Genomic DNA, 14,201 nt, shown 5'->3' on the forward strand with positions numbered 1-14,201 from the left:
CACACACATTTTGGTACTATTTCTTACTGATCACAACGTAACATATCTTTTGTCTCACATTTCTTAATCTAATATTTTTACTCAAGTAAGATATCTACATCCAGTAAATAGTGTAGATATTTTTTAAATGCCTGTTACAAAATTGAGGACAAACTTTAAACTAAATACTCTACCTTACATCCAGTCTATGTAAGGTAGAGTTAATTTTATCATGAAACCACAAATATTTAGTAAGTACCAGGTTGGGGTTTGTACTAAACTTGGAAAAGTTGAGTTTTTATTTAACTTTTCAATTACTAAAATATCTGTAGGCATCTTTTCGATATCAACTGGGATCTTTTTTACTTTAGGATTGTTCTGAAAGTAGTTTGACATTAAGCTTAACTACATTTTGGCTTGCTAGACAGATGATTTAGCTTTCAGGAAATCATACTATTCCATATTGTAACATTAAAACAAATATCAAGCCAGTACATGATTTTTCCTAATTCCCTGGTATAGGCAGTAAATGTCACAGTTCACAGAAGAGAGGGGTCAGAATAGGAATGATTTTATGAAGTTAATGGAAATCTAGTTAGCCGTGGAGTTCGTTTTAAACATACATGTCAATGAGACTTGGACCAGGCTCCATTTTTATGAACCTACATTTATATTGAAAACTGTTCTTCAAAATGATGAGCCTCTTGCACCTAGTTAATTCCAGACTTACTGTATTGTGCCCAGAAAAAAATGCAACGTAGATTTATCTCATGTTTAATATCTATTGCTTTTGTGTGATGTTAGTGTTCAGATTAATCATTGAGAAATGTTGTAAAACTAGGAAACATTCTAATTTTGTCATCTTAATACTTTAGTATATATCATATATTCAGTGGTTATTTTGTCTTCACTGTAAACTAATCAGTTTTTAATTATTTTGTTTTAACTAGTAGTTGCTCATTTTCTTTTCAAAAATATTTTTGTTGTTAAAAGTTTGCTTTGGATTTTCTGTAACATGATCCCACAGTTCTAATGCCTTCTTTTATTTTTCAGGATACTATTTTTGAGACAACAAATTAAGGAACTCGAAAAGCTAAAAAATCAGAATTCCTTCATGGTTTGAAGATGTGAATAATTGCACATGGTTTTGAGTACAGGAACTGTAAATCTATTGCCCAATCTTAACATTTTGAGCTGCATTCAAGTAGACTTTGGACCGTTAAGCTGGGCAAAGGAAATGACAAGGGGACGGGGTTTGTGAGAGTCAATTCAGGGGAAAGAGACAAGATTGATTTGTAAAACCCTTGAAATGTAGATTTCTTGTAGATGTATTCTTCACGTTGTAAATATGTTTTGTAGAGTGAAGCCATGGGAAGCCATGTGTAACAGAGCTTAGACACCCAAAACTAATCAATGCTGAGGTGGCTAAATACCTAGCCTTTTACATGTAAACCTGTCTGCAAAATTAGCTTTTTTAAGAAAAAAAGAGGGGGGGGTTAATTTATCATTCAGAAATCTTGCATTTTCAAAAATTCAGTGCAAGCGCCAGGCGATGTGTCTAAGGATACAATTTTGAACCATATGGGCAGTGTACAAAATATCATGAAACAACTGTTTCCACACTTGCACCTGATCAAGAGCAGTGCTTCTCCATTTGTTTTGCAGAGAAATGTTTTTTTCATTTCCCGTGTGTTCCATTTCCCTCTGAAATCCTTGATCTGATTTTATCCATTTTTTAAGGCTCCTCTTTTTCTCCTTTCTTAAGGCACTGTTGCTATGGCACTTTTCTATAACCTTTTCATTCCTGTGTACAGTAGCTTAAAATTGCAGTGATTGAGCATAACCCACTTGTTTGTATAAATTATTGAAATCCATTTGCACCCTGTAAGAATGGACCTAAAAAGTACTGCTGGGCGTGTGTGCTGAAAGTACATTGATTGCTCAAATGTAAGGAAATGGCCCAATGAACATGGTTGTGGGAGGGGAAAGAGGAAACAAAGCTAGTCAGATGTGAATTGTATCTGTTGTAATAAACATGTTAAAACAAGCAAATTGTTATTTTTCTTTTCCTTCGGTCAATGCATATTAGAATTTGAACTGCCTGGGGTTTCTTTATCAGAACTATTCTTGTTGGATATTTATACTTAATTGAAATAATTCCTTAAGGGAGGCTTTGTTTAAAGCATATCAACAGGAAATTGTGTATAAGATATTTAATGAAATATGACATTCAACAAGAATGATTAAGTCATTTCCCAAGTGGTTGTCATTTGTTTAACCCTGGTTTACCTGTCTTGCTATTATGACATTTCATTTTGAAGGATGTTTGTGTTGTAGCTAACTGTTCAAGTCTGGTGCTGACTGCTGTTCTTAGCCATCACAAAACGCTAAATTTGTGTAATTGGAGCTTCCTGCTGTTATCTGGAAATGGTGGGAAAGCTCAGCTTTGTATATTGTTTCCTAAAGTATATTAAAATAAAAAAAGAAACTATTGCTACTATAAAATCACCTTGGCTTTTTTTTCTTTGCTAAAAATATTGGTCACCTGGCCTTAGCATGACACTGCCAGTATTATATCAAATCACAAGGGTTTCTTTATGTAGAAAAGTCTTTTAATTTCAAAATCTTAATTTATCCAATTTACTTTTTTCTTTTTTCCTTTCGAGGCAGATGCATTCATTTGCTTTTAGAACTGCCAGCACCAAGGGCTTATTTTGTAATGTTGGACATTATTAATGTTATTACATTCTGGGATACTAAAATTTTGAAATTGCTCTTGTTCTTTAAAGCATAAAGTATAGAAAATAATGAGACTTCTCAATAAATTAAACTGTAAGCAGTAGTATGGATGATAATTTCTAATATACGAAAATGTTCCAGTGTAACTAAGTGGAATTAAAATCATGCTGGAAACTGATTTTTTGTAACTTAAGAATACATTTAAAATGTAAGAAGAAACGAATGTCATAAATTATATCATGAAATGTTTATACCTGTGAGATTGTTAACATATGCTGGACTTGATAAGTGCTTGTAAATGAAACTCTGAAGAGCTGTGTTAAGCCAGAACCTTTGCTGATGCAGTCCTGTATCTTTCCGGGAAAGAAGTGAGCAATTTGTGATGTGGTAGGCACGTGTTTCCTGATCAGATGGCAACTTGACTTATGATTTGAGGTAAATTTGAATTTGACTTGCTAATAATAGTTTATTGATAGATATCCCCTTATTTCTTTGCTTTAAAAACTTTACATTCCTAAGTGAATTGCTCACATACATTTAGAAGATGCCTGATTTAGAATTTTCTGGTCAATTTTTAAACAGAAAATTTAATTTTTTGTAGGATATTTTTACAATATTTGATTCACTTATAATTCTGTAGTAAATATTGCACTTTAATACAGACGTGTCCAGTTACTAACCTGGCTCGCTGCCAGCGTTCATTTAATTTTACATAAACATGTTCTGAGGCTGAAGCAAATATGATTTTCAACGTGAAAATAAAAAACTTCTTGGAGTTATTTTTGAACAACTTGTCTAATTCTAATGTAACAGAAATGTATACATAAATCGGATTCATCAAATGAGTCTTCGGCTAACAACTGTTAACATCATGCATAGGAAGTCTACATTTTCTAGGATTTGACATTTTCAGCTATCGAGAATGATATTTTGTAAATGGAAATACCACTGCTGAAAACAGAACGCTATAGAGTGCTGTCATTTGTTTCCAAAGACACTGGATACACTAGAGCATTGAGAAAATAATAAGATGTTTTGTAGCAAACTTTAAGAGACAGGACTGTAATCCATGAGTTATCTCGGGGTAAACGCTGCATCTGCAAGCGCCATGGCGAGTATTCTTGAGGCAAATGGGAAATAGGTTAAAATAGGCGTGATATCCAAGAAAATTCTTTAGTTAGCCTATTGCGGTGGCTTTGAACATGTGTCTCGTTTTGGCAGGCATCTTGGTTCAGATAATTTGAAAATAGAAATATGAATAGCTCCTAGGAAACCTCAGGGTTTTTATTTTTATTTTTTAAAGGAACATTAGTAGTCATATTTAAATCTTTAAAACTATGTTGTAATAAAATGTATTTTGTGAAGGTGGGTCCGTTAGAAAGTTTCCCCTGAAGAACCAATTTCCCTACTTTTCTGGGTAGCTAGTTTGACTTAATTTTAAGACTTGGACTATATTTCCAGATTTTTAGCACTCAGAAAATTCAATGTTTCCGCCCTTTTTAAAGACATTATGCTTTTAATAACCCAAATGAATGGTTTTATCTTCTAATTTTATATATGTTTCACACTTGTAAAGTCTTGGGAAGGAAGTGCTTAAAACTTTGCGAAGAATGAATTGTTACCCATTTCAAAAATAATTTATTCTGTTTAAATAGCCTTAGCTTTAAGGGATTATTTCCAAGGGGAGGAGGCAAGGTATGAAGTAAATCACTGCAAATCAGAGCTATTGTAGTTCAGAACTTAAAGTTACTGTGTTTAGATGTGGGGTTTGGATATATGAACTTCTTTTCAATACCTGTAAATATGGCTATATTCTTGTATTTGTACTGGAGTGTACAAAATGACACTAAAAAGTAATAAATATGTTTTGACTATATTGTGCAGTTATTTCAGAACAGTATTTTGAAAGAATGCATAATTTGCATTTAAGAAAATATCTGCTTAAATTTTAATGTGTCAGTTATAAAATAATTTCTTAATTGCAGTATTTTAATAATTTTGGCTTGAAGGTTGGGATTCTTTAAATCCTGTTCTAATTTGCTGTACCCTTTATTTCCTGATTTCTGAACTTTGGGAGTGCCGTAAAGTGCAGTCTGCCTAGGTGACCTCATCAAGGCCCTTGGCTTTAAGAATCCCACTCTAAAGTCTCTTTCATCCAGGTTACCTCATCTTGATCTCTGAGCTCCCATTAACAATAAGCTTAGATACTAGCCTTAACGTTGCAAACTCTCTAAAAAAGGGAACTCTGGATTTGGGCTTCAGACATTTAACCTCTAGTTTTCCTATTTTTAATAATTAGACACCATGATTCCCTCAGTTGCTTAAGACCCAAACAGGAGTCATCTTTTATTATTTTTCCTCTTAACACCTTCACCCTATATTTAATCTATCAATCAAGATCCACAAGCTCTGCCTTCAAAATATATTTTGGATCTGTAACTTCTACTTCCATGTTTACTATTCCAGTCCACAATCGTCTTTGAACCAGGCCGCTGGCACAACCTCTTCACCCTTCTCTTTGCTTCTACTCATAGTTCACCACCACACATACACAATCTAGTCTCTATAGACCGCCAAAGAAATGTAAATTATATATTCTGTTCATAATCCTTCAGTGATCTCATGCTCGCTCAACAAAATCCAAAGCTGCTCTTTATGGTTTCAGGCTCCTGAGTACCACAATCTCATCCACTAGTTTCTTCCTTGCTCAGTGCATTTTCATCTTAGTGTTTTCGCATTTTCTTTCTGCAAAGCTCTGGTCTTAGACACTTGCGCAGCTTGCTGCCCATTCAGTCTTCTCAAAGATCACCTCAGAGGCCTTGATGTCCCATATCAGAGAACACTGCCACAATTTCATTCCTTCACTCTAGTCTTCAGAAGAACTGTCTAATACATAGTACTCTATAAATACTTGTTAAATGAGTTATGAATGTTAAAGGGATATGGACAGTTTAAGTTTGCAAAGATTACTAATATTTTTTCAAATGTTGATTTTGGTCCTCATCTTAGGAAAGGAATAATTTTATATTGGTTACCAAAACATACTTGTAAACTTGTTTCACTGTTAGCATTATGAAGTGTGGTCTCTCTAAGCAGGATTAATCAGTTTAATTAGTAATAATTAGTTTCCTGTGAATACATTTTAGTAGTAAATAAGCCAGTGGGAAGCAAAATGCAACTTCTGATGTGATAAGCTTGGGGTGTTAGGCCAGTAGGAACTAGCCCTGCTTCTGAAGGGCGGGACTGGGTGAAGCATAGGGGTTGGGGACTATGGGTTTCACAACGTAGGACACTTTGATAGGCCTGTATCTTTGGTTCAGATGATACCTTGACATCCAGTCATGCCCTTCTAATTTTTACGACAGTATAGGCAGGAAACACTCGAGTCACATTCTAAGATGTCACTAATAGCACATCTATGCTACACATATCCATCCAATGGACAATGGCTGGGATGAAGAATTTTCTACCTTTGTGAAGATTAAGATTGATGCCATGGTATGTACTTCATAAATACATTTTTCTTTTTTTAAGGTGCCTGTTAACTGCCCATTCAATCAGCCTATGTGGGTGTGTTAGGATGACAATAAGTTTTATCTTGTTTAGGTACTTCCAGGATTATTACCTTAAATGAGAAGGGCAGACTGCAAGGACAATAATTTTTGTCCTGTGTATTGTGTATCCCTGTCACGTAGAAAAATCCGCTCATAGTGGGTGCTCAAAGGTTTTTGTGTGAAATAAGAATACATTTTAAATATTTGTAAGATTGCTCAGTTTTGTATCTAATATTTAAGCTTAATGTTTTCCAAATTTTTATTTTAAAAATCAGAAATTCATGATTAAAGAGGAAACCTTGAGCAGAGTCACTCTGAAATTTCAAGTCTACAAGCCTGTTGCTTAAATTTCACTTTTTTTTTTTCATTTTTATGCCTTGATATTTTACCTTTATGAGCCAAAACTGATAAAGTGATAATACTATGGTTGTTAAGCACTTTAATTTTTAAAATGCCAATGCAATCTCAGCTATCTCTCTCTATAACCGTTTCACAAGCCCGAGGGTTCCAATGATACTATGTAAAATACTGGTAATGGATTGCAGGATAAGATAGCTGATGAACTATCCCTATGCTTAACAAAAGTATTTAAAGAGCCCAAATCTTCCTCTACAAACATCAAAACAATGGAAGGAGCACAAACCTGTTCTATAATCTTTGAAAGATGATGGCTGGAGAAAGGAAGATAGAAAATTTTGGTGTAGTTTAGCATGTCTAATCACCTCTGAATTAGTGTCCAGTCAGAAAATGGAACTCATATTAGGTATTTCAATGGGAGGGAATCTGATATTGGTGGAGGACAAAACTAAGGCAGGCCTGACTGGAGAAAATGACAAAGGAGAGAGCTGGGAGTGTGAATAGCTCTTCTCCAGGGAGCCGAACCCAAGGAAAAGACAAAACCACTGACCAAGATTTATCTGAAGCAAAAGGGAAAAAACCCAAGCTTTCCCTCTTCTCTAGTTCTGCCTACATGGCAAAACTTAGCCAGAAGCAAAAGGGCAGGAGAGCTTGGCTTGTTCTCTGCAATGCTGAGAAAGGAAGAAAAGGCAGGGGGGAGGGGCGGGGGGACGGCCAGGGGAAATGAACCTAATTGCAAACAAGTAACCAGCATAACCTCTGTCCTCACTAGCAGAACAAGGGAAGAGAGAAAGTATGCCAATTTGAGCAATATTTCTTAACTGGAGATAATGGAACAATGTCTAGGAAGTTCTAAGAAATATTTAAGAAAATGTATTGTGACCCAAATATATACTTAGTAAGTTGTTCAGATAGAAAGACAACAGAGACTCCCAAACGTGAAAAGATATTATTGCACTCATGAGACCTTGAAGAAAATAACTCGAAGCTAACAAGGGATAAAGAATAGTGGTAAAAACACTGTTGGTGATATGGAAGCAATTCACACATGCAACTACAGATGGTGAGAAACGTGTGGTATGTGTATGTAGTAAAACGTGGCAATGTCAAAATAAAATGGAAGACAGTGAGAAGATGGGAGGAAATGTAAATGCATTCATTTATTTTTCTTTTAGTAGGGAGGTGCAGTATTCACTGATCAATAAAAGGTACTTACGTACTAGGCGGAGCAGGTTCTTGCTCTAGTGAATCTGACATTTAAGTGAAGGCAAAACAATAGTAAACAACTTGAAAAAGTAAATGCACAACAAATTCGGAAATCAATACATAATGCACAATAAAATACAGAAAAAGTTGTTGTGAAAAAAACAAAGTAATAATTAGAGACCCACAAGAAAGGATGAAGGATTTTTAGATCATGTAGTTAGAAAAAGCCTCCCTGAGGATATGACCTTAGCTGAGGCCTGAGAAATGAGAACAAGACAGAAATGTGAAGCCCAATATTATATTATGCTTAAAGACAAGGCACTAGAAGCAGTCTCATAAAGTTCAAGACCAACAATAAAATAAAAAGATTATCATCTCTCTTGTTTTCAATAGTGTTTGGGCAATACTAGCCAATGCAATTAAACAGGAAAAAGAAATGAGCTATAAATATGAAGTAGGAGGAGGACAAATTATAATTTTTTCAGTGATTTGTATCTAGAAAATAAAAAAAATATTAAAAGAGAATTCAGTAAGAGGGCTAATTACAAGTTTAATAAACATCAATAGCTTTGTTACATAGAAAATAAAATAGAAGTGAAGATTTAATTTATGATACCAGTTAGGACATATAAGTGTCTTCAATAAATGGGGCTTAGAAAACTGGATATTCATATGCAAAATAATAATAAAATTGGATCCCTAATTTACACCACTCACAAAAATTAACTTGAAATGGATTTAAAACTTAAATATATGGTCTGAAACTTGTAAAACTTCTAGAAGACAACAGGGGAATAGCTCTTTGACAATGGTCTTGGAAATGATTTTTTGGATATGACACCAAAACCACAAGCAACAAAAGAAAAAGCAACAAGTACAAATACATCAAACAAGAAAGCTTCTACACAGCAAAAGAAACAAAATAAAAAGGCAACCTAAGGAGTGGAAGAAAATATTTTTAAATCATATATCTGACAAGAAATTAATACTAAAATACATGAGGAACTAATATAATTCAAAAAAAAAACCAAAAAACAAAAAACAAAAATTCGATTAAAAATGGACGGAGGACTGGAATAGGCAATTTTCCAAAGAAGACATACGAATGGCCAACAAGTACATGAAAAGGTGCTCAACATCACTGATCATCAAAGAAATGCAAATCAAAGCCACAATGAGATATCACCTCACACTTATAATAAAGAAAATGTGGTATATATACAATGGAACATTATTTAGCCATAAAAAGAAAGAAATCCTGCCATATGGATGAACCTTCAGGGTGTGATACTAAGTGAAATAAGTTAGATGGGGAAAGACAAATACTGTATGATTTCACGATGCAATCTAAAAAAGCTTAACTCATAGGAACAGTAGATTGGTGGTTGCCAAGGGCTAAGGAAATAGAGTGATGTTGGTCAAAGGATACAGACTACCAGTTATAAGATAAATTCTGGAGATCTAATGAAGAGCACAGTCACTATAGTTAACAATACTGTATTACATACTTGAAAGTTACTAAGAGAGTAAATGTTTTAACTACAAAAAAATTATCATGTGAGGTGACAGTTATGTTAACTAATCTTACAGTAATCATTTTGCAGCATATACACCTGTCAAATGTTGAACACCTTAAACTTACATATCAATTATTTCTCAATAAAACTGGGGAAAAAAAGACATGTATAGAGTCAATGTGAAAAAAGCCTTTTTTGTGGGATATAAAATATAGATTAAATAGAAAACATGTATTTCTTGATAGGAAAACAATATTTTAAAAAGTGTTAAAATTTTCAATATTTTCAATGTAATTCCAATAAAATACCAACAAGATTTTTTGGGGAGATTTGATAGAATGATACCTATGTTCATCTGGAAAAATAAATGTACAAATTATTAGGAAAATTCTTTTTTAAAAGACTAATGGAAGATATCTTAAACCTATCTTAAAACATTACTATAAAGTTTTATGCTATATAAAGTTTTATACTATAGTTTTATACTATATACATTAAAACTACATAAAATGCACAAATTGTATAATTAGACAAACTAACAGAACATAATAGGAATTCCAGAAAACAATAAAAATATAAATACGAACTTAGGATGTGATAAAAATAACGTTTCAAATTGATGTAGAAATAGCAAGTATTTGAAACTGGGAAAAATTGATCAGCAATTTTAAAAATAGTAAGTCTGAATCTTGATCTTTATCATTATAATAGACGAATCGAACGTTTCAATATTAAAATTTAAATATAAAAACAAGAAATCATGGGTAGATGTATTTATAATCTTGGATAGATACGGCATTTCTAAGCTAGACTCAAAACCTAGATGCTATAAAGTAATTTTTACTACATAGTAACTAAAAACTTCTCTATGAAAAAAAAATTTAGAGATCCTAATCAAACTCAATGTATCAGAATTAAACTGGGAGCACGAGGAGCGACAATGCATAAAAAGTTAGAGAGGATCTCACGAAGAGTACACACAGATCTGAAAGAGGAACAGGAGCAGCTCAAAAGAGCAGCAGGATATATACAGGCAGCTCCCAGAAGAAAGAAAAAGAGCTAATGAAATCTATGCGAGTGTGGTTCTCTGTGCGACTTACGGGCCTTTTACAAAACATCGGAGTGCCTGGCGCATAGTAGGCACTTCATAAATATTTATAGAATGAACGAATAAATGAAAAGCAGATCAAAGCGATGAGACATCAATTTCCAACTATTAGATTTACAAAAATAAATAAATAAATAAAACCCAATATTGGTAAATAAATACATGGGATACAGGCACTTATCTTTATATTTTTAAATGCGCACGCAAGTATCCCCTGCTTTTCGAAAGTTTGAATTATGCCACTTGCTTTTACGAAAGACCTGCATTAGTACCTGTTTTCGATAACTGAGAGAAATCTGAAGAGGATTTTGCTTTTGTGAAAAAGTGAGGGAAAGTGCAAATCGCATCCAGCGTTTGCTTTGCGGCAAGCCGTTATGGAGGCAGCACTCACACGGAGCCATGAGGGTGGCATTGCTTTTACTGTATGCTAGTGTTGTTTTAGGTTTTATTTATTTAGTATGAGCTGCTAGGTCATTTTTCAGGACAAAAATGTTTCCATATAAATTCATGGTAATTGCTTCTTTGCTTTATGCCATTTCGACTTAGGAAAGGTTCCACAGGAACACTTTCTACTTTCGGGTGGCAGGGGAAATCCATACCCCAAGATCCAGCAAGTTCACTGCTATGTGGATATAGTCACAAAAGTGGGTCAAGATATGGCAAGAATGATAATGGCAGCACTGTTTACATTAACAAAAGATGGGAAATAAACTAAACATCTATCAACAGAGGACTAGTGATTTACACTGGTTGCATAACGCAATGGAGTGTTTTGCAGACGTTAGACCTGTATGTACTAACAAAGACCTCTAAGGTTTTTAAATGAAAGATGCAGGATACAAAAGATTAAGTAGAATATGAGTTCATTTGGACAATTATTTAAAAAGCAGACACATAAAGATATACACATATACCTAGGCATTAGATGTATTTTGGATATATACACAAGGAACCATCAATAGTGGCTAATGTTGAAGAGACTGACTAGGAGGGAAGGGAGAGAGACTTATTTTCATTTATTATGACTCTGTACGCTTTGCATTTGCTACTGTGGTTTTCAGTGGTGTGCTGTAGCCAAACGCAAAAGGGCTGATTGGGTACTTGCGCACATTTGTTCCCAACTCTGTGTTTAGTGACCTCACATTGGTAGCTTGGCCATGGCAGAAATGTTTACAGCATGGAAATGGGCTAACCCTCCAATAAGGCTTCACTCCCCGCAACCCGTTAAATGTCAGCACGCCTCTGCCTATACTACTAGCATAATTGAGGTAAAAAATATTTAGGTAAGAAAACCGTGGAAGAATACCCAGACCCCGATCTCTACCCACCCCATACCCCCACCCCCGGACAAGGGAGGTGCATGTGACTGCAAGGAAAGGCAGATGCAGGCAAACTCTGTCAGATCCTTTATCAACCAGCACCAGCCAGCCTCATGAGGCAACCCAGAGGCCGTGCGCTGCAAATATGTCTTCCAAATACTCTTCCTCACGCAATGTGAATTACCTTAAGGAAACTCACAATAGGCCTGGAGAAAAAGGACGCAGACCAGGGGGACCAGAAGCTTGCTTCCAGAATGCCTGTCCCCTGCCTTTGGGCTGCTCAGTCGTATGTCCAATTATGTGAAGAAGTTCCAAAGATTTTAAACACTTATTTTAGCTAAATATCTGTCCACGATAATTTTTCAGGTGACCAGACTGATTAACTTCAGAGATGATGGCACTCTCTGATTCATACGGTCCCATCAGTTTAGCCAGTTTGGCTGTTTTCAAATTCTCTTTCTTCCACATACACCCATTCCTCTCTCCTCAATCCCTCTGCACCCAGGAATAGGTATCAACTTACACTCTGTGGACCTTAACTGAGTCTCTTAGCCTACTGTTATTTTCCGTTTTGTTTTTGATTCCTTTCGCTAGGTTCCAGCCTTTCTTGCTTGAGCGTAAAAATAGAGAAGTGTCAGCTGCTACCGAGGACTGACAAGAAATGTGTCCAGCATTTTGAGGAGGGAATGGAGCAGCTCTTGTGTAACAAACAGAAAAAAAGATAAACTTCTTAAAAAAACTAGCTGACCCAACCCCCATGACCAGCTCCTTCCCTGTGTTGCATGCAGGGCAGTGGTGAAGTCTCAGCAGCTGCCCTTCGTGAGGACTCCTCGCCCAAGTCCTCTCTCTTCCAAATAATCACTTACGTTGATCACAGTGTGAATTCTTCTGTTTAACGCTACATTTTACTTGGTTGGAGCCATTGAGCTAATCAAACAGGGGAAAATTATCTCTAAGAAGGTTTAATGATATCCTTGGGATTGTTGGCTAGAATCCAGTCCTACTTCAATCAACTTGCCCATAAGCAATACATAGCCACCAAAAGTCTCACACAGGGAGGGCACGCAGGGCCTGCATTCCTGAGTTTGAATATTTGACATTTGGATTATGGCTAATTTCTCTCCTCACACATCCCAGGGATGCTCATAGCTTTTTATTTTGAAGACTCAAACATACAAAGAGTTGAAAGGCCTGAACAGTGAACACCCGTCTACTTCCGGTCTACAGTGGGTAACTGACACTGTCACATCCTGCCACCCCTCCTCTCTTTTTCCCAAATCCATTTGAAAGCCAGTTGCAGAATCATGGCACTGACCCCTACATGCTTTAGTGTGACACTCCCAAGAATGAGGTTCTTATCCTACAAAACCATAACACTATTATCACAAGAACAGGCACAATTTGATGAAACTTGGAGGTTAAAGAAAAGTAGGGAAATGTTTATATGGAGGGGAAAATCGGGCTGATTTGGCTCTCCCTTGTATAAATGGGCTTCTAGAACCATTCTTTATAAGCATACTTGAAAGGTTTACAATGAGAATGTTCTTTGGCAATGAGAAAAACAAAACAGAACAAAGTGTTTGAAGCTGCATCAGGACCAGTAGGTCTCAAGCAGTGTGTGACCACTGGGCTCTTCACGGGTCTGGGACATCCCTCTGCTGACACCAGGTGGCAGTGTTAGGCTACAGTCAACCAGATCATCAAACTGGCGAGAAGTTTCCTAAAAAACCTTAGGGAGGGGGCAAGAAAAGAATGACCAGGCTTTCAAAGTAACTGTTAGAACTGTGTGCAGCCCCCAAAGTACTATGACGGGAGTGGGGGAATGATGGAGAGTTTATTTTAATGAGCACACTTATTTTGGGGGGATATATAAGAGCACTGACTCGGGAGTCTGATCTACTGAATGCAAACCCAGGTTCTGTCCCTTCAGAGCTGACTTGCCACTGGCAGTCAACTTGATAAGGGTGACAATGCGCGGAAGCCTTTAGCACAGTGCCAGCTATAGGGTTGGGTCACTGTTGAATTTACCCTTTGGAAAACCTTTTCTGCCTCTGGTCTCGCCAGCCTGTTTTCCAGAGCTACCTGTGTGTCAGGTAAGCAGTGGGTTCCTTTGCAGGGTTAAGTCGGTGGACAGCACCTCTGTGTTCAGACCAGGACTGTGTCACAGGCTTCTGCATCAACTTGGACCTCAGAGAGCCTGGTGGACACGGTCCTGATTTGGGGTTCAGAAAATATTGGCACGAAACCATCCTGGGATGAACTGTGGCTGGAGATATTCAAGGCTGACAATGTTGATACCAGACCTGCTTAGTTCTGATCTTTGCTCTTTTAAATCAGACCACAGAGGGAAACAAAAGGAAGCAGAATTTAGTGGGGAGAAACCAAATCAATTGCATGAAACAGCATTCCTCTTTTCCAAAGG

The 14,201-nt window shown here is 36.1% G+C and overlaps 1 protein-coding gene across 4 annotated transcripts in view; it reads left to right on the plus strand.

The window, feature by feature from the left end:
• WAC (WW domain containing adaptor with coiled-coil) overlaps positions 1-2,484 on the plus strand; it is an 80,349-nt gene extending 77,865 nt beyond the window's left edge. For all 4 annotated transcript variants that reach the window (XM_006924168.3, XM_015598741.2, XM_006924169.3 and 1 more), the window contains one exon: positions 1,033-2,484. In XM_006924168.3, coding sequence (XP_006924230.1) covers positions 1,033-1,102 — 70 coding nt within the window. In that variant the 3' untranslated portion in view covers positions 1,103-2,484. The remainder of the gene's footprint in view (positions 1-1,032) is intronic.
• The last annotated feature ends 11,717 nt before the right edge of the window (positions 2,485-14,201 follow it).

The sequence above is a fragment of the Pteropus alecto genome, unplaced genomic scaffold (genome assembly GCF_000325575.1).
Source record: "Pteropus alecto unplaced genomic scaffold, ASM32557v1 scaffold269, whole genome shotgun sequence".
Taxonomy (NCBI): Eukaryota; Metazoa; Chordata; class Mammalia; order Chiroptera; family Pteropodidae; genus Pteropus; species Pteropus alecto.